Source organism: Hoplias malabaricus, chromosome 13 (assembly GCF_029633855.1).
Source record: "Hoplias malabaricus isolate fHopMal1 chromosome 13, fHopMal1.hap1, whole genome shotgun sequence".
In the NCBI taxonomy this organism is placed as follows: Eukaryota; Metazoa; Chordata; class Actinopteri; order Characiformes; family Erythrinidae; genus Hoplias; species Hoplias malabaricus.
This window is the reverse complement of record NC_089812.1, coordinates 23705937-23733636: the sequence shown is the minus strand read 5'-3', so window position 1 is coordinate 23733636 and position 27700 is coordinate 23705937. Positions and strand designations below refer to the sequence as shown.

General features: G+C 40.8%; 1 protein-coding gene across 2 annotated transcripts; it reads left to right on the top strand.

The window, feature by feature from the left end:
- Positions 1 to 299: 299 nt before the first annotated feature.
- Positions 300 to 27559, top strand: LOC136665360 (transient receptor potential cation channel subfamily M member 4-like). 2 transcript variants are annotated; one of them, XM_066642948.1, is made up of 29 exons: positions 300 to 364; positions 8295 to 8356; positions 8839 to 9016; positions 11179 to 11359; positions 11506 to 11675; positions 12473 to 12650; positions 13295 to 13359; positions 13585 to 13809; positions 14611 to 14713; positions 14813 to 14931; positions 15148 to 15444; positions 16127 to 16228; positions 17178 to 17306; positions 17691 to 17820; positions 18126 to 18271; positions 18453 to 18565; positions 19260 to 19343; positions 19435 to 19533; positions 20134 to 20180; positions 20813 to 21051; positions 21128 to 21243; positions 21713 to 21845; positions 21941 to 22115; positions 22315 to 22480; positions 22609 to 22790; positions 23226 to 23358; positions 23879 to 23951; positions 25579 to 25672; positions 26197 to 27559. In XM_066642948.1, exons 3-29 carry the CDS (start codon positions 8915 to 8917, stop codon positions 26229 to 26231), a joined length of 3636 nt encoding a protein of 1211 aa, XP_066499045.1. In that variant the 5' UTR covers positions 300 to 364; positions 8295 to 8356; positions 8839 to 8914; the 3' UTR covers positions 26232 to 27559. The 2 variants fall into 2 exon arrangements, with proteins under 2 accessions (XP_066499045.1, XP_066499044.1); XM_066642947.1 differs by lacking the exon at positions 300 to 364 and adding an exon at positions 2336 to 2519.
- Positions 27560 to 27700: the final 141 nt, after the last annotated feature.

The window sequence follows — 27700 nt, the reverse complement described above, 5'->3', positions numbered from 1 at the left end:
GTACATACATTTATTGTCCTTGGTCCTTGATGATCGGTTGGTTACACACTTCCAGCACCTCACACACCATTCAGGTTTAGCTCAAGTTCACTTACATTCAGTATCATTCTGAATTCAGGAATCCATGGTTCAAACCACAATCCATCCTTGGGGTACTGAAATGCCTTTAAAAATGCCTCTCCCAAAACATAGACTGCTGATTGGCTGTGCTTGATTAGTCTACAATTTGTTGCAATCATTATAAACTCCCACTTCCAGCACCTCACAGAAGTTTCTGGCTTATGCCACACCCATGTTTGGCTCGCTCATCCCATCTCAAGAGCTTCATCCTCTTCTGGGTCTGGAGCCTACCTGAAATTATTAAGTATGGTTCTGATTTACTGTCCAGGGGTCTGTAACAAAGTCAAAGGTATCCCTAATGAAAAATGAATGAGTGACAGCTGTAACCTTTTAAACTTTGTATTTACTCTAAACAAAAATGGCTGCAGGTTCAATACCTTCATAACAGCTTTTTCAACTTAGCAACTGTTGCTATGAAAGTGTCTACGCAGAGCATTACAGAAGCCCTGAAGGGTATGATGACAAAAGTTTACCTATTTCTTTAAACACTTTATGGTGTGTGTATAACAGGCTGAAAAATTAGTGCGGGTCTTAGTCTCAGGGACATGCCTTCGACTTTTTCCGTAGAGCATGGATAGACTGAACTGAAGATTTGATTAGTTGGTGATTAAAATCTAAACAGAAAGAATGAGTGTGTTTGCGACAGGCTCTGATATTATTATTTAATCTGATCCTAAAACACTTTGTACTTGATAGTCACTTTGACTAGATGCTAAACAAATGAAGGATGACTTGTACGTGTTGACGTTTTCTCTAGAGCATTGGTCCAGTTTCCTTGTGATTATTCACCTGATATCATAGTGTGACCTTGTGAATTTCTGTCAGCTGCACAACCACAGGACCCTCCTGCAACTTGATCAGCCTTCAGTTTCCAGTTCCCATTGTGTATTACAACAAAGTGAGCATCTATTCATTTGTGTATCTGAGAATCTTTTTCCTGGATGTGGTATCCACAACTAAGACTGAACTCAGAACCAGAATGACTGGTCCTACGGGTCTGTGTAAAAGTGATCACCAAAGGTGCTGGAAATTCTTGAGCAATAACAAAGACTTACGTAAATAAACTTCTAATTTAGACATGGGTTATGCTTTTCATCTAACGCTACATTGGGCCTGTCTTCACTGATGCTCTAATTTAATGCCTGAACACACCCACTAACACCTTGTGTGTCTTGCAACGTGAGTGATGACACATGGGGCAGCATGTGAGTAAAATACAGTCACTTTATATGATACACTTAATACTAGCTTTCTTCCTATTGGACCAGGATGACCACGGCACTAAACTGACACAAATGTCCAAACATTAGTAGCCATCCACTGTCAGAAGTAAGCTGCAGCTGAGCAAGGTGTATAATCTCCATTTAAAGCATATAATGAAATGTCATGCTGTGAAGCAGCTGCACCCCTGGCCATGGTCACAATGCCCAATGTCAAGGTCTCTAGAGCAGTAGGGAAAAAAGCTCCATTTAATACATATTAGATGGGCTGCAGATGAGATCCAGAGCAATTCCTACACTATTACCTGACTTTATTATTGTTCTTGTGGCAGAATGCCATTAGATCCTCACAGAAATGTTCCAACCTCTAGTAAAATCCTAGACATTAAGTATTTTAAGGAGTAAATTCATCTACTTAAACTGCATTTTTTTTACATATACGTTTGAGTAATAAAAGCTCATTCACACGCGATCTAAATCATATTTATGTCTGGTGTGGGTTGTCTTGTCTTGCAGATTCCTACCCACAAAGAGGAAATGAAACTACTGAGTCACGGTTTCTGTTAAGTTGCCCATGCGAACCCTAGAGGTGGGCGGACCGATCCAAATATCGATAACATCGATACCAACGCTGGTATTGACCCCCCAACCCCCACCCACCCACCCACCCGTCTTTTGCTGTTGCACCGTCATGTGGCGAAGAGTAGCGGTACCGGTGTCGATATCAGCGATACTGGCCCTGTATTTACTTGGTATCGCTCACCTCTAGCAAACACACTCTCACACACACTCACAAACGCTGTCTCAAAGAGTCTGACTTTAGACAAACACTTAAGAAAATGCTTCGATTTGCCTTATCACTCTTACGTCCCGCCTTAAAAAAAAATAAACAATCCAGTTCTCTTCAGACCTGCCCCGTCCAACTTCACTGGGCGTGGCCTGATTGTGTGGAAGGTGCCCGGACGCTGGACAGGTGAAGCTAGAAGTGGCGTGGCTTCAGTCTGAGAGTCTGTGGAGAGGAAGCCGATGGCTGAGGAGAGTCGATGCTCCTGAGTTCTCTCCCTCAGAGAAAGAGACAGAAGTCCAGAAACACAGAAAGAGGACGTGGACAGAGAGACAATGGCAGAGAAACAGAGCGAGGGCAACAGAAATGGAGCGGAAAAGAAAGAGAAAGACCAGGTCAGTCATTTATTCATTGATTTTAACTCGACAGAATGGAGAGCTAGCTGTGTGAGCTTCATTTATTTATTTCACACCGTTACTCGGACCTGGAGCCGAACTGGAGACAGTGAGGGGGTCATTTCTGGTTTGAGGAAGTTTTCCAGCGAAAAATAGATTAAATTGATTGATAATGGCTTAAAATGTAAAGAACTGTGTCTGTAGGAAGTTTTGAGCCAGAGAATCATGAGGTAAAAAAGTGTTGAGTGAGTCCCATTATTATTATTTTTTTATGACACTGTTTTTATGACCTAAAATGAACAAGTCTTCATTTTAGGGAACATATTTCAAAGTGGCATTTTACTGTACTATTTCTAAATATACAGAGCTAAACACACTATAAAATATTAAACCTGACATTTTTTTCAGTTTTATTTTTCACTCAATTTGTTAAATTTAACAAATAAACCAAGTGTGTGCGTTAAAAGTGTGTTCTCTGTAGAGAAATAAAATATCAACACATCAAGTCCAAGACAGAATAATTGTCCACTCTCGCTGTGGAGATAATGACGACCCTCCCTCTCCGCATCACTCAGTAAAATTCTTGCATTTAAATAACTAAATGTGGTTAGCGTTCTCTTCCAAGCGTTTTGAACTTGAATTCTGCCGCAGTTTGAAAAGAAGAGGCGGAGTTTCTTGTGTGTCATAGGAAGCATGTGATGTCTTCACCCTTGCTTTAAAACACGCTGCAAAAGAAGCCACCGCGCAATGTTTACATCCTGTGTAATGGGAGCATGTTTATGACAGAGGGGGTGAAGCTGTTTCAGCTTTTAATGCAGATGTTGAAAATCAGCTTATTATTTTTAATTGTACCACATCATTTTAATAAACCTGTTGCACCAATAGAGTTGATCTGATATAAAGTATGTGGAAAAACCTAAAAACTTGAATACAAAATGAGAGAGAGGAAATGCAGAACTTCACTATTATTTAAATTAATAATCATAATAAAAAACAATCCTTTTTGTTTTCAGTGATATCCGCTGTGTTGAACATTTCTAGGCGCTCCGGGTGTGAGGTTCTTGTCTTATTACTCTGGGAATGTGTTAAAATCCATTAAATTAAGGGTTAAAATCTACTCAAGAAGAGATGGTTACGCAGATGTTCACAGACCTTTGTCCATATAGTTCCTTCAAGACGAATGGGCATGTTGTGATTAATTTGCTGGGAAACATAATCCTACCATCATTGTGTCTTTTGGAATCACCACTCCTGTTGAATTGTGACTCGTTTTAGAGCATGATGTCATATTTAAAGTTCACTGCACATTTAACATGTTTTAACTCGCACAGTAAAGTTCTATATAATAATGATTATGCCAATATAGCACCCTACATACATTGTTCAAAATTAAAGCTACATCTGCTTGTTCTTCTTGGTCACAGAATCAAGCCTGGACTATAATTAACAGAAAATAGTTACAATATTAATCACTATCACAGTATTGGTCAGAAACATCACGATTAGATATTTTCCCCAAATAATTTGGCCCTGCCGCTACGTCTCATGTAAAGATACAGTTAATGCTTCAAATAGAAACATAGATCAAAACTAAAAACCCTTTAGGAACTTAAAAACACAGAGTTTAAAGAAAAGTATTTTGCCCTTTGGTTATGATTACCTTTCCTCTTTTGTCTTCACTGTGCAGCGCTCAGATAGCAGCATGGTCTGGGTGTGTGTCCAAAGATAAAATTAAAGAAGTGTTTATTACACTTTTGTGGTGTTTTACTGAAGTCTGCACTAGCGAGAGCTTGGGTAAACTTTACAAATCTTTGTGCTGTTTTGCTGTTTGTTCTCTCTGGATTATGGTCGCCACACACTTCTGACCATCAGATCACTGACCACTACATTAAATGGACAGTGCAGGTGCCACACATGGGAGGTTGTACAGCAGTTGTCTCTTTGCTTTGCTGCTGCCCATTTGTTTCCAAGAAAGAAGCACAAGAGAGGGAGATGCACTGGGATTGTGTTCAGGATTGTGTTTCTCTATTGCTCTCTAACTATTCTATGCACAAATGTCAATTCACAAAGACGTAGCTGGACCTTTTTTTTTACCAGACCATGGAATTACAAAAGCAGGATTCCCCTAAACAGCTATGACAGGACAACAGACTCTGACAGATAGCATTGTTTATGTTTTGCTGAACTCTCGATGGGGCAGAGAAGTTTCTGTAGTTGCTGAAAACTGCTCTCCAGACATTGAACTCCATAGCCACAAATCTGTCCTTTTTTTCTCCCCCCAGGAATTCAGTATTGCCATTCTAACAGTGGGCTTCATTCCCCCTCAGGCAGAGAAAGCTTGTGCATTGTGTGAAACCATCAAACTATTGAATTCTCATCAAGGTGATGATTTTGTTGTGGACAGGGACTTCTTCTGGGTGACAACTCTAAATAAAGATTACCAACACATTTATTACCAACACATTAATTTCTCCACACAAGAGGAAAAGACTCACACATAACAGGATGGTTACAAACACTTCCCCCATATTGCCTTTGGGGAAGACTGCTTACAAACAAAGGCTTGAGCTGGAAATACTAGTTCCTAGAAGAGTGCAATATTGGAAGGAGGAGGCTATCGTCACACTGCCGCAGACACAGACACCAGTAAATAAACCAACTCTCACTGACTACAATAAGATGTGCCCTGAAGGCATTCTTCCTAAATTCTTTGTCAAGAAGTCCTTCCAAATCAGAATCTCTGGGACAAGGTAGGCACCAGGGCTGAATGCAGGGCTCAAGCTGCAGCGTACAATTTTTAGGACCCTGTGGCTTAGAGGAAAGCCAGATACATGCTCCTGAGAATCATCAAGACAGCAAAGAGACACTACAAAGACAAGGTGGAATCTTGAAACTGATCTAAAGCACATGTGGAGTGATGTGTGCTCTCATGGTCATCAAAGGTGTGACATGCTGTGATGTAGAATGCTCTGCCTCCCTACAAGAAGATTCTTCAAACCTGCCAACCCATGCAAGGCTCTAGGTTTTGATGGCATCCACAGCCGTGTCCTCAAAGCTTGTGTCAGGAAAATAGCCGAGTTTTTTAGTGATATCTGTGATTGTTACATGCTTCAAGAGGACCAGCATCATAGTCATCATCAGACGACTGTCACACTGGAGGTCAAAACGCAGTACTAAACACAGTAGTGAAATTTACTAATCAACAACTCTACTTCCTACAGAATTTTCTTCCCCATATGCCTTGACCAGCTTCTACAGGAGAACCTTAGAGAGCATCCTGACTGGCTCCATCAGTGTCTGGTACTGGAGTTGCTTCCTCTGTGATAGGATAGCACTCCAGAGATTGGTCAAACCGCAGAGTTCCTCATTCACAGCAACCTTTCCTCCCTTCAGAACATCCACTAGTAATAATGGCTGAGGAAGGCACACAAAATGACAAAGGCACTGCAACCACCCAGCCACCCATGTTTACCAGGCTGCCACCGAGAAGATGTTATCACAGCATCCCGTTCAGAAGCAGGTTAAAGAAGAGCTTCTACCCACAGGCCGTCAGGGTGCTGAACAAGCCCAACTGACACCTGACACCTTCAGCATGTTTAACAATTCATCTCACCTCCTGCTGCTAAGGACTCTGCGTCATATGATCATGTTGTATATTGTAATGTCCTTAGTTTTGTGTTCTGTATTGTTTCTTGTTTGTGCTCCCCTTGTCATGTGACTGTTCCCCCTGTCTTGTGTCTGCTTCCTGCTTGTTCCCTGGTCATGTGTCATACCCTTCCCTTGTGTTTCTAGTGTCATGTGTCTTAATTAGAGCCCAGGTGTTTCTTGTTGGTGTTGTCTTTATATAGTCCTTGTCAGTGTTTCCTGTTGGTGGGTTATTGTTTGTTTGTGGTCTGTGCTTGATGTCACTGGTCCTTAGCAGTGCTCTGTGTTTAGTTCCTTTCTTCTGTATAGTCCTTGTTTAATGTTTAGAGTCCTTGTTTAGTCATGTTTAGTGTTTAGCCCTGTTTATAGTTTAGCCTGGTCCTTTGTGTTTAGCTCTTTAGCCTCTGTGTTTTGCCCTAGTGTTTAGATTCCCTCTGTTTAGTTTCTGTTTGGTTATTGTTATTAACGTCTCCTGCACTTACCTCCTTCCCTCACTTCTTGAACTCTCACACCCCCAGCATTATTACAGTAATATTATAATATTGTGTAGTATAGTTATCTAATTGCATAATGGTTACTATTTATACTCCCACCTCTACCTACTTCATGTTTACACTCGCCTACTGCACTTTCACCTAGTCATAGTAATTGTGTATGTAGTGTATGGCATAGTGGCGCTGCAGGTCGTGTCACTGCCACACAGCTCCAGGGTCTCGGGGACTTTGAGGAGTTTGTGTTCTCTCTGTGTCTGTGTTGGTTGCCTCTGGGTTCCTCCCATTTTTAAATCTGTATAAGCACAGTGTTCAATTCTGCACTCTGTTTCTCCTTACACCACCTGTGTCTCCAGGGCTAAAAACAAACTGAATAACTGCTCATCTAATCCAGTGGTTTAGATTCTAAAAACTTCACTTCAGGATTTTTTTTGCAGCTTCAACATAATGGGTTTTCTCTAGGATCTCTGTGTGCTTTATTTACAGAAAAACATTGTTAACATTTTACATAAAAAAAAAAAAACGACAAAAGCAAGATGATGTGTTTTCTGCTTATTAACACTTATACACACTACAACAGCATACTGAGGTGAAATACAAACCTTATATATATATATAGGTTCAGTCAAAAGTCACAGGACACTCCATTACATGCTGGGGTATTTAGATAAAACAGTGACCTGCAACTTTTGGTTCACTCTGTACATACACACACGATGTGACTGCTTACATGATGTCAACAATTTGCGTTCACCACACACTGGATACAGAGCTGTAAAAACTGAACGTTAAAATTTATGAATCAAAACTGGGGAAGCTCTAACTGGACTGAAGGTGTATTGAAAGATTAAAGATTGGATTTTAGTCGCTGTACACAACAGGATGTTCTGGAGTGGTCGTCATTTAAGATCACCCAGAGATCTAATGGGGCTTGATTATCTTGCAGACCGGGTCAGGCTTAAGGGAAATGAATCCTTGATGTGGTTTAAAATCCATTTAGTATGGGACGGCTTAGTGGTTAGCACGTTCGCCTCTCAGCGCTGGGGTCTTGGGTTCAAGTCCCATCTGGGTGGAGTTTCCATGTTCTCCCCGTGTCAGCGTGGGTTTCCTCCGGGGTCTCTGGTTTCCTCCCACAGTCCAAAAACATGGAGGTTAGGTTAATTGGCTTCTGTCAGGACTGTCCTGGTGTGTGAGTGAATGAATGTGTATGTGAATGAATGTCTGTATGTGTGAGTGAATGTGTGTGTGCCCAGATATGGATTGACGCTCTCTCCTGTGTGAAACCCTAGTGCCTGATGCAGTCCTCCAGGTGGCCAGTCATTCCTGGTTAAGAGTACACTGTCTGCCACTTCTCTACAGTGTGTGTGGATTGAATGTTGATTGTAAAACGTCCTTGGGATTCTAGAAAGGTGCTATACAAATGTAACGTTAAAAAAAAAAAAAAATATATATATATATATATATATATATATATATATATATATATGTATGTGTTGCATCTTGATGCACCCCATCGGTGGCGAAAGCTCATCTGGATCTTTATTTGGTCCAGCTGCAGTAAATCTGTTGGTTATTAATATTTATAGGGTTAGTTTGTATATCACAGCATTATGGAACCTTCTACTGTTCTCTTTTGCAGAGCTGGATCCCAAAAGTCATAAAGAAGAGAGTGTGTACGACGTTTTTGGAGGAAGCACTCAGGTGTGTAGATGTGTTCAGTCTCGTCAGAGTCTCTTGGCTGTTGGTGTTTGAGTGTGATAGGAAAGACTGAAACATGACCCCACTTGTCTCAAACACTGTACTGTTTAGGAATGTGCTGCACTGATTTACACTCCATCCTCTCCATATCCCGAAAATGTGTGAAACTCTAGGCTGTGTTTAATATGAAATCTTAATTCTGCAGATCATTTTCAAATGGACATCAATGATGTTGAAATACAAGGATAGTGTCTGATGATTTTTGTGCATGATACTAAGCTGGGATCTTGATATGTTGTCATAGTGAACATGATTTTCACACATCCTCTGCACTGAACACACCACACATTTTACTGCACAATTATTCTTCATTTAGCTAGGAAAATGCAAGGAAAATGCTAATTAGTGAAGCAGTGATGACTTTATATTTTCTTATTGTGTGTGTGTGTGTGTGTGTGTGTGTGTGCGTGTGTGTGTGTCTGCAGTAATGGAGAGCACTGTCAGTGTGGAGGTAAGCGCTCGGATCACAGCTCTGTAGCCACGGAGGATAATTTTGGCTCCATGGTGCTCAGTCAGTGGGACACAGCCATTCACACTTCGGAGTATCCCACTGATGCCTTCGGGGAGCTGGAGTTCACTGGGGCCAGCCGCAGGCAGAGTCATGTAGGCCTTCACACACCCCCATGCATACACACACACACACACACACATACATATATAGGGCAGCACGGTGGCGCAGCAGGTAGTGTCACAGTCACACAGCTCCAGGGGCTGGTGGGTTTGATTCGATTCCCGCTCTGGGTGACTGTCTGTGAGGAGTTGGTGTGTTCTCCCTGTGTCCACGTGGGTTTCCTCTGGGTGCTCCAGTTTCCTCCCACAGTCCAAAAAAAAAAAAAAAACACACGTTGCAGGTGGATTAGCGACTCAAAAGTGTCCGTAGGTGTGAGTGTGTGAGTGAATGTATGTGTGTCTGTGTTGCCCTGTGAAGGACTGGCGCCCCCTCCAGTGTGTGTTCCTGCCTTGCGCCCAATGATTCCAGGTAGGCTCTGGATCCACCGCGACCCTGAATTGGATAAGCGGTTACAGATAATGAATGAATGAATATATATTTATATATATATATATATATATATATATATATATATATATATATATATATATATATATATATATATATATACCCCAAGGAACTATATAAATATAATATATTATTCATATTAATTTCATTTGGGGCAAAGGGCAAAATGTGTGTGTTTTTGTTTGTTTGTTTTTAATTGCATTTTAAATTAAGGTATCACTATAGCCCATTAAAGACCACTGGCTCCCCCTTGCAATAAACCTTTTGGACCACCAGAAGGAGCTTTGCCCACTTCTAGTCTCGAGCACACTGCTTTAGCTCTATCAGCACAAGTTAAAAATGGCAAATGAGGCCAATTTACATCATCATACTAAATTCAGTTATTAAACATGTGTTCAGTATTTGTTGCTACTGTGTGGGAACCCCTTCAGTTAGAGAACTTCTCAGAACTTTGAGCTGTTTATTGCTATATTGTTTCCACCCTCTTGTTATTCCACATAATTAAACAAGCTGGTTTTGCTACTGTGCCTCTGTGTAAATGATGTCTGTCCTTATTGGCCCCCCATATTGGGCTTCATTTAAAAAGCAGTCTGGGCTGAAATGTGGAAAAAACTTAGTTAGACTGAAAGCATCCAGAACACGTGGAAAAATGACCTGCACATTCAGGTCATTGCATTAAGTAGATTTTTCGTACTTTTTACTCTAGATATTTTGCTACAGAAAGCACTCTGCCTCAGTGTAACAGGAAATTGTTTGACAGGAATGCTGCAGTCAAATTAAAGGGTCATATTTAAAGGTGTCCTGTGCATTTAAATTCCCCCTGGTAAATTCAAAACAGGCTTTTGTTGCAGCTTAATTTCCATATGTGGGCTGTGGAGTGATTGGTGGATTGACATCTTAAGGTTTACATATAGCATTCACCTAAAATCAAGTGAACGGAAATCAGATTTCTGTGCTCTGGGCACTTTAAAGGAGTCCTGAGTGTGTTGGTTATATCCATGTATGTTTTGCTGAGCTCTCAGAGTTGACTCAGGTTGTGCTGTCACTCACTTTCTCACGTGCTATGAATAGAGCAGGACATGGCGGCGAGGCACAAACTATTAAGGACATGTTTGAGTGTGAAGTGTGTGTTTGTTTGGGCATGTGTGGCTGCAAAGTGTGTGTGTGCACATGTGCAGGAGAGAGAGATTGTCTGCCTCTAGTTACCGTTCTTTACTGTAAAATTAAATATATTTACTCTGCAAATCTTCAGGTTTCAGTTTGCTCAGACACCAGCACATTCCTCACTTGTTTTTAGCCACATGCTCAAAAATTTTTAGACAACTGCTTATCCAATATTTTCTTGGTTACACTCTTGGAGTCACATTTAATACTGTGTTTATTTGGAGATTATACCAGCTGTGTGTGCACAGATAAGGGTCTTGGTCATCAAAGAGTGCACTTTAAAGTCATAGAAATCACTTGTTTGAAGGTGTACCCACAACAATTTGTATAAATGTATCAGTGTATATTCAATTAATTTTTAATTTTACTAATCATACCAAATGGCTTTAAGTTCTGATTATGATTTTTTAAATGAGAAATATAATACTTTCCTAAAGAACAGTTAGTGAATCTTTTGTGAGGATAAAGGTCTGGAAGGCAGGTCTCTAATAATCTTCAGTGCTTTATTTTGATTGTTGTCCTTTATGAATAATTCACTGTTTGTTGTTCATATGTTTGTTTGTTTATCTGTTTTTGTCCCCAGTTCCTGCGTCTGTCCTGTGACACCCCAGCTCCTCTTGTGTATAGAATTCTGACGACTCAATGGGGGCTACCCGCTCCAAACCTGGTGGTCTCTGTATTGGGGGGTGTGGGCAAGGAAAAGGTCAAGAGCTGGCTCAGAGAGCTGCTGAGACAGGGCCTGGTACGAGCAGCTCAGAGCACAGGTGATATGCTCTAACTGGTATCTTTGGCTTCCTGTGTATAGAGCACTGAATAGTAGCCCCAGAGGACCATTTCCTAAATGTGAGCGAGTATATGTATGTGCGTGAGTGTTTAAATGTGTGTGTGTGTGTGTGTGTGTGTGTTTCAGGTGCGTGGATAATTACACAGGGCCTGAGGGAAGGTGTCAGCCACTGTGTAGGTGAAGCAATAAGGGATCATGTAGCTGCGGCTTCTTCTTCCTCTCAGTGTAAAGTAGTTGCTCTGGGTGTGGCTCCCTGGGGCCTGGTCACCAGCCGCCAACAGCTCATTAACCCACAGGTAGAGCACTGAACATTCTCTCTCTCTCTCTCTCTCTCTGGGAAACAGAAGATAAATCAGTTTTGTAAATAAATCCGTAAAGATTAATAAAGATGTATAAAATCCTAAAATAGCTGTAGAACATAGAACCAACATTGAAATCTTAAAATGAAATACAATGAGCATCCAGAATTCCTCATGGCGATTCAGCCATGATGCAAAATATGACTGAATAGGCAATTACTATCTATTATCTACCTATTTTATATTTATAATATTTTTCCAAAACAAATTTAATGATAGGGTGGCATGGTGGCGCAGCAGATAGCATCACTGTCACACAGCTCCTGGGTCCTGGAGGTTGTGGGTTCAAGTTCTGCTCCGGGTGACTGTTTATGTGGAGTTTGGTGTGTTTGCCCCGTGTCCGCATGGGTTTTCTCCAGGTGCTCGGGTTTCCTCTCATTTTCTTAAAACACATGTTGGTAGGTGGATTGGCTACTCACAGAGAGTCAAAGTGTCCATATGTGTGAGTGAATGTGTGTGTGTCACCCTGCGAAGGACTGGTGCCCCCTCCAGGATGTGTTCACGCCGAGTGATTCCGGGTAGGACTCTGGACCCAACACTGGATAAGGGTTGCAGAAAATGAATGAATGAATGAAATTAAATACTGAACTCTAGTGATAATCACCCAAAGACAGAGTGAACAGTTTACAAAGTAAGTTTACATTGTTTAGAAACGTTACATATTGGGTTAATTTATTAATTTTGATCACTCCTATGGGCATAGTTCGTATTCCATTCTATCTTTCTGTTTTCAGGGCAGTTTCCCAGCAAGATACTATGTCTGGAATACATCTCAGGACTCGTGCTATCTGGACAGTAACTACCAGGCCTTTCTCCTGGTGGATGATGGAAGAACAGGCTACAGAGATGGAGAAACACACTTCATCACCAACCTGGAGGACCACATTTCCCAACTGCCCACTGGACGGTTAGGTGAGGCCCAGAGCCACTGAGAGACAGACAGCAGGGCCAGAAAATTCAGAAGTCTTCTATAAAAGTGTTTCACCCTCTTTATTTTCAAGTTTAGTCACTGCCAATTCTACCCATTAACTATGACACAAAATGCATCCTGTGAGACATATGGAGTGCCAACATTTGTGCATCCACAAAGCCACACACATTCGGAGGAGAACACTAACTGACCTGTTTTGTTGTATGATAATATATGAACTGGTTGTGTACAATGTTGCTGAGAGATGGAAAGCTATCTTATTCACCGAGAGAGGCAGAGTCACTTTATGCAGTCCATTTTAACCTGTTTTTCATTTATTGCTTTCTAAAACTAAGAATAAGACAAAATTCAGCTTCATTGTTGCAGCTTTATTAGTCAGAGTGTGAGAGCATACACACGGTCTGTGTTCCTGCATCAGTTGGGTGTCGTCTTCTTGCCGAAATCACAAGCTTTGTATACTCCAGCTTGTGAGACACAGAAAAAAACTGAAGCTGACGATATTCATTCTGGACAAGTTATTGTTTTGCCAATTTTAAGTTACTGTCTAATCACTATTCTGTTTTATTAACATTATCTTCTGTTTTCTCTAAAAACATCTTAAATACATCTGTAAACACATAAACAGGAAGTGGTAACATTAAGATCCCAGTGCTGTGTATGCTGATCTCTGGAGAGGCTTCAATTTTAAAGGTTTGTCAAAGTTTTTATTTTTATTTTTTTAATTTAACCTTTATGTAAGCTGGGAAGGCATTAAGAACAGCTTCTTATTCATAATGACAGCCTTGCAAAAGCAAAGCCTCTTGAAAACCCACAGAAACATATGAACAGTACAATGCTACCCATTCTTCGTTGTGTGTTTCTATCAAAATAAAACCAATTGCTTATATACTATTCTGATTAATCATGTTCTATCAGAGAATGGACATTTCTCTGAAGAAGTCGATTCCGTGGCTGGTTCTGAGTGGTTCCGGTTCGGCGGCAGATATGATCACAGAGCTGCTGAGTGACCTGAACCCCAAAGCGCCACCTGCTGACGGAGAGGGCAAAGACAGCCCCATCGCTGGGCTCCGGGACAGCATCAGGGAGATCCTCAAGAAATATTTCCCCAGTGAGAAATCACTGGACAGACTAGTGGACTGGGTGAGAGGGACAGCTCCGTGTGTGTGTGTGCTTTATTTCTGAGACAAAAATCTCACACTTTATAGAGAAACAGAACTAAAAAACACTCCTGATATTGTGAGATGCCTTTTATTAAATGGCTATCCATTTAAAAATAGAAAACAAAATAGAGGAAAATTGTTGACCTGTGACATTCATTTTGATTATGTACATACGTACTATACATCAATATATATGGGTTGCAGTCACATGATTTTTTTGGCATGAGCACCATATTGGGACCCTAGAGTGTAATTTCAGAATTTAGAGTCTAATTACTGCCTGGGTGCACTATTATTAGTTTTAATATATGTGATGTGCACTATGTAGAGAGTATGGTGCTATTTGGGATGCAGCCGGAGCCCCTCTACTGACACAGAAAAGCTGCTCTGTTTACAAACTTGAATGTGGATAACTGGGTCAGGGAACCATACTAACATTTCTTTAATTTTAAATGAAGACTAAAAGTGTTGACAGACAAAATAAAACAGGAACATCACAGTTTTTATCTGAGTTGTGTGTTCGAGAAATGGGTAGGTCCCCAGTATGGTGGCTACTCTACACAGTGCTGTCAGCTGCAGCCCATGGATAGCTGCTGTCAACAATGAAACACATATAATAGTGAGTAGTGTAAAGTGATAAAGTGATGTATCTTGATAAGAAAATAACTGCATGTAAATTTTGTCTGTGATGTCCTGGAAGTCATCCGGCCACTGAACATACACTTTACGTTCTTTCTCTCTTTTCCTCTCTCTCTCTCTCTCTCTCTCTCTCTCTCTCCAGACTGTAAGTATCTATCAGAACAGACAATTGATCACTGTGTTTGATGGGGAGCAGGACGGTCCTGATGAATTTGACACAGTCATCCTGAAAGCCCTCGTCAAAGGTGAGATCACAGCCTCAGAGTCTATCTCAGTATGTGTTTTGGTCCACAATTTATTGATGTATGTTTTAATGGCTGTTTGAATGTAATGGTGTTGTCCAGCGTGTAAGCAGGGGAGCAGCGAAGCCCATGAGTACATGGAGGAGCTGAAATTAGCCGTGGCCTGGAACAGAGTGGACATCGCCAAGAGTGAACTGTTCAGTGGTGACATCCAGTGGAAGGTCAGAGGGAATGCGCTTTCATATTTTTTCATTTTTTTTTATTCATTTATTCGTTAATTTTCTGTGACTGCTTCATCTGTTCTGGGTCGTGGTGGGTATTACACACTGCAGCTTGCAAAAAATTTCTAAATTTCAGCCTTTTACAAACCTTTTCCAACTATACATTAGATCTGGCTTTATACCGTTTCATCTCCTCTCTCTCTCTCTCTCTCTCAGTATGAGGATCTGGAGAACTGTATGACGGATGCCCTGGTGAATAATAAGCCTCAGTTTGTGCGTCTGTTCATGGAGAGTGGCCTGAATATTCTGGAGTATCTGACGTACCAGCGGTTGGAGAGTCTGTATCAGTCTCTCCCTGAGAGTAGTCTGGCCTTTTCACTGCTGCAGCGCTGGCTGAGAGAGAGACAAAGCCTTGTAGGGGCTTCTCACTCTCACTTGCTTGACAGTTCAGAGGAAAATGACAATATCCCCCTAAAAGGGCCCTCCCCTACCAAGGGGCTCAGTCTGTTTGAGGTAAGAGGCAACAGGGGCATAAATCTGTGGCCTATATTCACACAATAATCTGATAACTTTTCAACAATGATCCATTCAGCTGCTTTATAAGCACTTCATCAATCGGTGGGCAGACAGTATCCTAGTGCTGCATTTACTGCTAAAAGTTTATTTACCAGATTATAGGACATTGTATAATGTGGGGTCATTTGTCATTTGTTATTTTTCTGACATGACTGTTATGTTTACACCATCTAGTGGCAATTTATAGGTATTGGGCTTTTAGAAATGTTCTAGTTAGAGGATATATTCTGAAAGGTTAATCAACGTCATGTCATGAAGTTCAGTAGCAGTGGCCATGTTAGCCATTTCACAGAAACAGGAGGACAGTATTAAGTGCCTCATGTCTCTAGGTAGTGTCACCTTAAAGAAGGGTTGTTGTTCTTACCAGTTTTGGAGGCTGTCCTCCATGAAAACTGAATCAGATAAGAGTGGTGTTTGACTCTAATGCTCAGCATAAAGGAGTCTCTCTGAATAAAGTTTATCTCACAAACTGAGACAATAATAGCCTGGTTGGAGTGTTGTTGCACATTAGTAAGCCATGGCTATAAACACTGATATGATAGTTCTGTGTTGATGTGAGGCCACAGGAATATCCTCTAATTGTTATGGGCAGAACAGTGACCATGTTTTGTGTTTGTAGGTTTCTCGATTATTATGGGATATTTTTGGAGGAATATGTCAGCCATTTTATTACGGTCCACTCAACCTGGAGCCAGAGGTCAGCAACAGGAGAGCTGCAAAGGTACTGAGCAAATCTTGAAACATTGTCTATCTTTTAAGCACAGAGCACATTGACCCAGTATTTGTAACAACAAAAAACTATTATTCAATTGTAAAATTGAAATCACGTCCGTTGTCATATACACTTATAAGGATGAAAGTCCTTTATCTTACTGTAGCCCTCTCCAAAAATGTAATGATTTTGTTTAAAAAAATCTTCAGATTTTGATTATTTGATTATGTCACCATGCACCAGTGAGTCGGGCAAAATAAAATTAACTAATAAACCCATGTCTCTCCATCACACCTCCCACCTGATGTGGAGAGAAAAAGCAAAGCCAGAGCCAACACCTTCCCTGACAGTGTTTAACTCACAAATACATAAATTGTGTGCAGCCGTGGCCTAATGGTTAGAGATGAGGCCTTAGGACTGAAAGGTCATTGGCTTGAGTCCCACGACCAGCAGGAAAATTAGGGAGTGATGGGAGTGAAGGAACAGCACTGTCCTCCTCCCTCAATCCACGGCTCAGGGGCCCTTGACCACGGCACTGAACCCACAACTGTTCCCAGGCTGCTGGGGATGGCTGGGTATGTGTTCACAATCACTAGTGTGTGTGTGTGTTTGTGTTTGTGGGTTAAATGCGGAAGACACTTTTCGTTGTACACATTGACATGTTCTTTGCTTTTTCATATTGGCATCATTCATCTCTCATTATGTGCTACTGATTAAAGTAGAAACACCTTAAAACGTTCCTGCTGGCCAATTCATCAGAAATACAACTTAGTTGCACAGTTTAGTTGTTGTCATGTACATTTCAGTTTAGGTCTGTTAGGTATTTTGATATATGCTTTTCAATATTTATTGTTGTAAATGTTTTTGTGTTTTAAAAAATACATTAGTTATCATTAATATTAGTGTTGTCTCCATTTTACCTGTGCGCTCTCTCTCTCTCTCTCCCTCTCTCTTTAAGCATGTGAATAAGCTGCAGGAAGATGATTGCCCATATGGTAAACTGCCATGTGCCCACCCCTGGGTTTCACTCTTTATTTGGGCTGTTCTGCAGAATCGCAGTGATATGGCCATCTACTTCTGGGAGATGGTAACAATTCTTTCACCCCAGTTTTTCTTTCTTATTTTGGATTTGAGACATGTGAACTTCACTATAGCTTTTCAAACCGCTGCAAACACAGAGTCACTGAAGATTTCAACACCATCTGAGAAAAACACTAACTGCCCAGCTCTGATAGGTTTGCTCAAAGATGCCTACATTGGCCTACTGTCCTGCTGAGTGATGGGTAAAGGAGGACCATCCTACCCACTCAGAGATCAGGGCCTGTTGTGTTTTCTCAGACTAGTTAGCCTCTAAAGATAGGGCCAACACTTAGGCAGTTATATCTCTTTCATTTTCAACTCATGTACCTGCTCACAGTCTGATGGATGTTTCACACACAGTCATCGTTTGGCTTCTTACTTTCTCTCTCAGGCAGGAGAGTCTGTTCTCAGTGCTCTGAGTGCCTGTAGAATCCTGAGGGAGTTGTCAAAGCTGGAGTATGAGACGGAGGACAAGCTGTCCATGAAGGAGTTGGCAGACAGGTTTGAGACACTGGCTCATGGTGAGTTCAGCACAGAGCTAAGATTGTGCACAGTCATGAAGACTGTACTGCACACAACATTTTTGGATGTTAATTGTTTTTTATAAGATGCTAAAGTTCCAAACCTGGCACAAAGATATATTTTAGATATTTTATAAAAATGTAAAGTTATCTTTTAATGTTTCAAATATGAGATGATAATAAATATATTATTGTTAATGGCGTAGCTTTTTCTATTATTTTTGAATCATGGTCATCATTATGGACATTTAGCTTCCTATAAATGATTGGACTGAAGGCTGAGTGAAGTGTCCTGTGTCCCGCAGATGTGTTCAGTTCCTGTTACCAGAGCAGTGAGAGTCGCTCCTACACTCTGCTCATCAGAACCTCACCGGTGTGGGGAGGGGTCACCTGTCTGCAGATGGCTGTGGCAGCTGATGCCCGTCTCTTCTTCAGCAATGACGGTGTGCAGGTGAATATACAATATTTCAACAGAGTCTTCTTTTACTCACCTTTAGCAGGCAGTAGTTTCTGAACAAGAGGGAGCCCCTACACCTGAGGATTTATTGTGGGTCTTTAAAAAGAAGCTGACACAAACCACATACATGTAAACAGAAAGAAAATATATTAATTTCTATTCTCTGTTTGGACAGGCTCTGCTCTCTCAGATCTGGTGGGGGGATATGGACAGCAGGACAGATGTGTGGAAACTTGTCGCCTCTTTCCTGCTGCCACCTCTCATCTACACCAGCCTCATCAATTTCAGGTCAGAGGCTATATGTTCTCTTTCACCATCTATGGGTGTGTGATTTTGAGGATGAGTCCTGACTGGATATGTGATTCATTAAAGAGAAAGATGTTTTCCCCATTAACTGCTGAATTGTATTGCTTTGTATTAATAAAACACAACACCAGACTTTATTAAAACTTGAACATTTATTTGCATCCATCCCATAGTTCCTCCTCTTTTTACCACACTCTGCACTCCACCTTCATATGACCCACCCCCATCCCCTCCCACACACACACCTCAGAGCATTTTGTAAAGTTAGCTAACGTTAAAAGTAATACAAAGAAAACACTTACCTTTTCCTCCACTGTGCTACACATTAATCATAACCAGCAGATATCTTCAATAGCAGCAAAAATTTTATTGTAACACAAGACTGTAACTGTAGGATATCATTGCTGTCCAAAGAATCATGTATTTTTGTTTTTTACTACATCATTTAAATACATTTGAAGGTTTTTTCCTTCTCATATATGTTTTTCATTGGACAGTGACAATAAACTTAGATGCCTTTAGTGTCATCACACAGAGTGCAATGGAATTGAGTTACTATGCCAATGGTGTTCACACATAGCAACAACCAAAAAAGTAGAAATAAGACACAAAATACAAAAGAGAATATTACAGTGATATTGAACATGTGTTTGCTGACTCTGCTCTTTTTCTTCAGGGAGCAACAGGTCCAACAAAAAGACAGCTTAGAGGGTGCACGTGCAGCAGCAGCCTTGTCTCCAGCAGACCTCACCAGACACATGTAATGAACAGAAATGTTATGCTTCAGCTTTCTACTCTGTGGAATATACTTTCTTTCCATTTATTGCCCTCGCTCTCCTACTTTCTCTCAGGGGGGACAATAAGCCTGAAGATGACCGTCCTGGTAGTGATGCAGACATAGATGGAGGAGGGGAAAACACACCTTTCTCTCTTTCAGATATCGCACAAATGTAATAAAGATTTATGCTATTTTTACACCTTCAAATGTCCTCCGCTTAAAACAACACTAGTTACTAATTTTACCTTAAGTTACAGCTTTATAAATAATTGTGATGCTTCACTGACCTGTAATAAGGAAAATAAAGCTTCTGTTGTCGCTACTCCAGGCTCAGACATGCAGAAATTGCATTATGTAACTATGTAAGGCACTATGTCCCTCCCACCCCCCCTTGATTTCAGGACAGTGTGGTAAAAGTGAATTACACTCTGCAAGAGGAGCCCAGGAGCCACAATAACAAATCTTACCCCAGTGTAGTGACTAGCAAAATCAGCTTTGTTCAGATTTGGTAACACTTTACTGTGGGTCTAAAGGCTAAATGACTTCTACATAAGCTTCTCGTGACCGTTGACGTAAACCTACATTAGCATGCGTAGGACTTATTCCAACAAGCACCAGTTGTCAAAATATTTTCATATAAACAACTGATTCAAGCATCATTTATGACACTTAGATATACATTTTAAATATTAAAATAGGTTTCTATCAGTTGTTATGAGTCTACATGGCCCCTGTTAACTTGCATTAAAGTGGTATCTTAAATGTTTTGCAGGGAAGAAGAAGCTGAAGAATATGCTACTTCCAGAAAAGCTCATAAAGGTGGGTGTGAGTTTTGGGGGAAATGCAGCAGTCAGGAATAAAAAAAAATGTTAAGCTTATTTCTCCAGTCTTATTCAGTTTACACTTACTTCCAGTCAGGTTCTGTGCTAAATGCAGCATCCTGCTTATGACATTTAAAGTTTTCTAAGGCCTCCATTATATCTTATTGTTCTATTGAAGTTTTATACTCCATCCAAACCACACGCTTACTGTAAACTCCTAGGATCACTTACATTTCCTTTGGTGGAAGATTGTAATTTTCTTATTAGGTTTTTAAACTCTGCAGTCCAGAGTGTGTTAGGAATGCAGGCACTGTAGGTACTAGATGAGGCTGAATATGACTAGAAGAATATTCCTGTTTATTAATAGTAGCTTTATTTTTCTTATAAACTTCCACATTAACCCATCGGTGGCCGTGAACTCACATGTGCACTAGGGACAGTGAGTCTATGGTACAAACACACAAAGACAGAGTAGTGGGCAGCCATCCCCAGCTTCTGGGGAGCAATTGGATGTTAGATGACTTGCTCAAGTGCACTTAAGCCTTTTAACCATAACCTTAAACCTAACTGAAATACACATAAATACACATAAAGTATTATTGTAATCTTCATTTTGTCCTTATTCTCCAGGATCAAAAACTTCCAGTCACCAACACACTCAACATCCATTCATAGTACATAGATGGCGGCAGTTCTGGTTTGCGCCAGTTACCTCATTTCTTGGCAATGTTGTGATGTACTTCCTGTTCCTCTTCATTTTTGCTTTCGTTCTATTGGTCGAATTCAAGCCTCCACCAGATGGCCCCGCCCATGTTGAGTTTGTGTTGTATTTCTGGGTATTTACTCTGTTCTGCGAGGAAATTCGACAGGTATGATCTCAAATATACACATATCACATAAACACACACACAAACACAAACACACATTGACTTCTCTCTTTTTCAGTCTTTTATTACAGGGTGTACGACTTGGACTCAGAGTTTGAGATTATATATCCAGGACACATGGAATAAGTTTGACCTCACAGCCATCTCTCTGTTCTGTCTTGGTCTCATTTTCAGGTGTGTATTTGTCTGTCTGTGTGTATGTGTGTGTGAAAGAGTAAGGGTTTGACACAGTGTGTTAACAGAATGAGCCCCTCCCTATTCTGTGTTTAAATCACTGTAAAGTGTGGTCTCCAGAAAACCTCTCACTTTTTTTTTTTTTTAAATGACAACTTTAAGATAATTCGGATGCTTCACTGACCTGTAATAGGGAGAACGGGCCTCTGCCATTGCTACCCCTGGCCCATCACTGGCTATCACTGCACTATGTAACTTCTGGAGGTGGGCAGGAGACCACCACCCCTCCTGAGATCAAGACAGTGCTGTAAAAGTGAATCATGCTCTAAACATTTAGGTTTCAATGACAAAACTAGCAAACCTTACCTTTAATTTGTGTTGTCAGAGTAAACAAATAGTCCAAAAATAAGTAAAATTTGTAGGACGTGCTATTCTTACACACGTGTGTGTGTGTGTGTGTGTATTGCAGGATGATCCCTAGCTTGTATGATTATGGGCGTTCAGTGATGTGCCTGGACTATATGGTCTTCACTCTGAGGCTCATTCATATCTTTGGTATCAACAAAAACCTGGGGCCCAAAATAATCATGGTTGGGAAAATGGTGAGAATTGTGCTCAACTCAGTTTGTTAAGATATTCAGAGGCAATTAGATATTGTGTACATTACCTTACTTTACTGTTTTCTTTTGTCACTCAGATGAAGGACGTGTTCTTCTTCTTGTTCTTCTTTGGAGTGTGGTTGCTGGCGTATGGCGTGGCTAATCAGGCTTTGATGTACTCTTATGACCCTCGACCTTATTGGGTGTTTCGCAGAGTCTTTTACAGGCCATACCTGTACATTTATGGGCATATACCACTGGAAGAAATAGACGGTGTGTATGAGATCTTTATTTAAAGGAGTAACTGCTAGTTGAACTGTGTATGGCTGTGTATGTGACAAATAAACACAAATAAACAAGACAAATAAACAACATTGACCTTCAGGTTTAGTCCAAGACTAATGCCATAATTTTCCCCTGTGCTTGAGCTCTTTAACAGTGGTAACCTGGTTTGTGTTACCTGCCTTTACAGCTCAGAAGAGAGAAGATAAACCATGCACAGACAATGTGACCCTCATTCATGAAGGAGAAGAGCCCTGTCCAACATCTGAAGCTAACTGGCTGGTCCTCATCTTGTTGTCTGTGTACCTCCTGGTCACTAATGTGTTGTTACTGAACTTGCTCATTGCGATGTTCAGGTATGAAGCTTTTTTGCTATAAGTGTCTTTATAGTGTAATACTATGTGATATCTGGTGGAGATTATGGAGTTTTATTAACTAGTGATGACCTGATTTATGTTTGTGTTGAATGGTTGTCTCTGTGCAGCTACACATTCAGTAAAGTTCAGGAAAACAGTGATGTGCACTGGAAATTCCAGAGGTACAACCTGATAGTGGAGTATCATTCCCGGCCGTGTCTGGCTCCACCCTTCATCATCATCTCCCACCTGAATCTCTTCATCAAGAGGATCCTTCGCAAAGTGCCTTCTCTCAAGATCAAACATTTCAGTACGTAAGCCCTGAGGGTGACTCCTGTCCAGTTTGTTGGCTTTTCCTTTATAGCATTTTGACACTTTTATCTTGGAACCATTTAACACACGTTAGTGTAAATGAGATGAGTATTATGTATCTGCATATAATAATGTTCAGTGTTTGACAGCATATAATATACTGCTATTAAGTGGTAAGAAACCATGGTTACAGTAGGAATTAAATCAGACAGGATATATGTTTTGGATTTGCTGTTACAAGGATAAGTAAAATGAATAAATCTTCATCAAACTGGGGATGTATCTTGGTGTAAACTGCATATATATTTTGCCAAAATGTGTCAGATACGTATCACATGTTGATGCAAGGTTTACACCGAGGATCTTCACGCTCACAGATATAGTTATCCAGCTTGTCCATCTCCTCTGTGTCACTCCTCCACTCTCTCTGCAGTGTTGGATCTCCAGGGCAGGAAGGCCAGCAGACTGAAAACATGGGAGTCCGTGCAGAAGGAGAATCTCCTGTCGAATCAAAGCAAGAAACTTCGGGACAGTGACACAGAGCGACTCAAACGCACTTCTGTAAAGTCAGTCCTGTTTTACCCTCTGCCTCAGACCTGTTCCTGTTCAGAGGTTATTGTTCACACAGCTTCCAGTAGCAGCTCAAAGACACAGCTCAGGGGCATTTAGAATTAGGCCACACGCACCACACAGACAATACACAGAAATAAACTGTGAAAACCAATGGAACCTGAAGAAAAACGTCCAAAAATAAATTCTACAATTTACAACCACAATGAAATGAGACACTAGCTAAACATTGCATACTAATCTTTCATTAGGTCTTCTTAAAGACTCAAATCAGAAAGCCTGAAAGCTGCTGTAGACGGTAGCTCGTTGGTCAGTGAATGTAAACTGCACTGGTTACGATGCGTTTTTTTGCAGTTATGATGCTGATGTTGTGCAGGGTATTATGCGTGAAACAGACCTTATTCTTAGTTTCTTTTACTGCATTTGGGGAAACTTGGGTTGGCAGATCCTATTACGCAAAAACAGGAGACATGGACAATACTGAGGCTTTTTTTGATATGTTGTGTGTGTCTCTAGGGTGGAAAACATACTGAAGCAGATGTCAGAGATTCGAGATCATGATCGCAGGTTGAGAATGTTGGAGTCTGAGGTTAGTGAAGACCATGCGTGCCTGTCTGTTACATTTCTGTGTGATACTGCACGTTGTCTCAGCCCACAAGCTTGTTTCATGGTGTGAATAAAAGATTTTCTAGAGACAAATATTGTGATTAGCGATATTAAGACCCAATTAATTAGGTTAATTATGTTTCCTGTGCCTAATAACTTTTCACATGTATGACTCTGACTAACATAATTGTGCAGAATAGTTAATTTTGTTTTCTTGTACATTTTTTGAAAAGAGTTTCCCAAATGTTTTAAAACATCTGACAGCCATTTAAAGCACTGTCTTTTCAAACATTTCCCAGGCAATCAAACTACTATTCAGTCCTTCTGTGTGAAATAACTAATGAATCTTTAGGAGTTGTTGGAGTTTTGAGGCACTGGAGTTATCGGTTGTACTCATGTTCAAGCCTGTGTCCTAGGGGCAGAGCGCACACACACACACACATACATTTGAATGGCAGACATCCATCCCAGTACCAGGGGGGATATTTGTAGGGAACTTCCTGTACAAGATCCTGGCCTTGTCTCACCTACAGTATCATGCTTGGCTGTGCGTGGATGCTGATTTATCTCAGATTAACTCTGCACCTGCTTTTACCTCCCACAGAATCACTGACCATCCATTTATCTGTCATCAGTTCATTTTTACTTCTGTTCTGTTCTCTGTTGTTTCTCCGGTGTCGATCCGTAGTCTTGGTTACTTCCAAGGTTTCTTCCTCGTGTGCTGAGGGACTTTTTCCTTGCCACTGTTTCTCTTGACTTGCTCATAGGAAGTTGGAACCGGATCTCTGTAAAGCTGCTTTGTGACAACTTTCTGTTGTGAAAGGCGCTATATAAATAAAATTTTATTGACTGATTGATTGAATTTCAGGTGCTGATTTTGAGGGAGAAGGCAACACTGTTTCTTACCCCCATGTTCCACAGATTGGAACAGGCAACCTCATAAATCCTACAAAAAACATTCCACTCCAAATGCTAGTGCAAGCATGTCATTTCTTTATTTGCTCAGATTGCTGCTTGGTTTTTGTCTTTTGTAGCAGGACTCCTCAAAGGCCACACTTAAAAGCCACAGAAGCAGTCACTGGCCTTTTTTTGTGTGGTTTGATTTCACCGTACTGGGTTTGGTTTGGTTGGGTGTGCAGGGGCTTGCACATTTTGACCCTAGTAGTTCACTGCAGTCGCATCTTTGTTGTCTCTGGTGGAGTGTGGATATGGACTTCCCTTAACAAGGGATTCTTCAGACTTTACACTTTTACCAGTTTGGGGGAGGCCTCAGACCCTCCGTTCTGATTAAATTCACTGACAATGTAGTGGACCTTCTACAAATCTGGCAACATATTTCACAATGTATTATTACAGACATAGACAAGTGTGTATCCCCACGCTAGTCTTTTTTTAACTATCTGCTTTCCTCCTGCTACTCATTTACATACATTATATTTTTTATCTAGAGGACTGATATCATGTCATGTTTTTTAATACTTTAAAAATACAAAGGTTTTTAATCACCAATGCACCTACATTTCACTCTTGGACTCACTGGGACTTGGGACAACACTTATTAAAATAGTTGTATATGTTATATGAAACTTGTCTTTGTGCTTCTCTTCCAGATGGAGTTCTGCTCTAGCTCCCTCTTGTGGATAATGGAAGGATTAGCTCAAAGCAACCTGATCAAACCGACTCGTCCTCCTCCTCTTCACAGAGGTGCTGCTCCCTCTCTCACTTGCTCACTTGGTGTAACTGCATTCTGCCCGTCTTACTGCCACTGCATTTCTAGGCTTATATTTCTCAGTGAATTAACAGAGTCCTGCTTATTTTAGATCATCCTTATACACACACACACACATGCGCGCACACACACACACTGCTGAAACAGCTCATGAAGGCTCTTGGAACTGATTTATATTCAGCACTGCATGCCTAGAGGTTACAGTGTTGGAGCTACTGTGTTCTGACTGGTGACCATTGAGTCAAAAATACCTGGAATTTAAAAAAAAATTATGATTTACTCACAAAGTTCATTATCTGGTAAATATCTTCTTGTCTGATTTCAACGCATGCAGAACCAAAACTGTGTTTATAAATTATATAACCTCACAGTCTCAGGAAAAGAATTAATTATTTCATTAATTTTTCAAAGCATTTAAATTTGTTCAAAGCAATGAAAAGCTACACCTTGCAGTTCAGCTCTGAAATCTTTATTGGTTTGTGTTTTTTTTTTTTTTTAGATGTGATTCGGACACCACCATCTTCACCAAGCTGACGGAAGTGAGCAATAAAACCAAAGGAGCTTTTGGAAAACCAACACAAGCCCACACACACACACACACGTGCCATTCAGATTGCCTCACTCTTGTGATTATATGAGAGAGGGAGGGACATTTTTTGGACTATTAGCTTTTCTATTTTTATATATTTTTATATATTTCTGATTTCCTCAGAAGGACTAAATTTCCCTAGACCTTCCCCTGTCAAGAGTGTTTTCTCTTATTTTTTTTATGTTACAAATCACTGTTTGACTGTTTCAGCTGTTTTAAATCAATTAAGAACCAAGATCCACAAATGTGGAGATTTGGTTTTTTATTTACCAATAAAATGTGAACATTATTGTAAAATGGGTTAAAGAGAACTGTTCATATTGATTACTGAGCTACAGGTTAGAGCTAGTTGGAGGGAGGCTGTAATAGACAACTCTTGATTTTCATACTAAATTTAAATACGTTATATTTTCTTACTCCTACCTGTTTGTAAAATGACACTAAGGGCACTGCTGGGACAGGAGTAACGGAGTGGAAGAGGAAGTAGTGGCAGAACTCTTACTCGATTTCTCTCCACTGATTTTTTTTCTTCCTCTATCAAAGTTACTTCCCTTCTACACGCTGCTTCCTCATCTGTTGGCAATAGATGGGAGTCAAGGATGAAGGAGGGAGCAAGAAAGAGTAAAGATGTTGTGGCAGATCTAAGAAACAAGGCACAAGAAGCTGGAAGGCGACGCTGGAGTCTGAAGTGTCAGTGGTGGTACATGAAGGAGTCCAGGAAAGCAGGAAAGCCAGGAGGGAGCAGGAAAACCACACATCCGTTTAATTGGGTATATTAAAAAAAAGGAGACAGCTGACACTCTCCTGTCTTGTGCCTTTCTTGAGTCTTGAGTGTTCCCGAAAAGGGTTTTAGAACCACATTACCAAGAAAGCTGGGACATGTACAAAATGAAATAAAAACAAGAATCTGATCTTGATCTGTGACGAGATGAGACACACAAGCTTGTTCACTCATGTTTCAGCATGTGGGCGGCACAATGGCGGTACTCTGGGTGCTTCTGTTTCCTTCCATAGTCCAAACACACATGCTGGTCAGTTGATTGGCTATTCAAGTGTCTGTCCGTGTGAGAGAGTCCAGATAAATGTGTGTGATGCTCTGTGGTGGCCTAGTGCCCTGTCCAGGGTATGTTCCTGCTTTGCGCCCAGTGAAATCTGCCTCGGCCCTGGACCCACCACAACCCTGAGCTATAAATAGGTTACAGAAAATAAATAAATAGATGAATGATTGAATCAATGAATGGATGAATGTTTCAGCCTCAAAAGCAAACAAAGTTAAGACTGCCTCCTGCAGAACAATGGCTTCTACTGTTCCGGGTTCAGGGATTATTAACTTCCTCAGACCTTTCCTCTTTGCTCCTGCAGCCACGCCTGTGAAGTTCAGTCTCAGAAGTTGTTTACATGTTCCGCTTCTCAC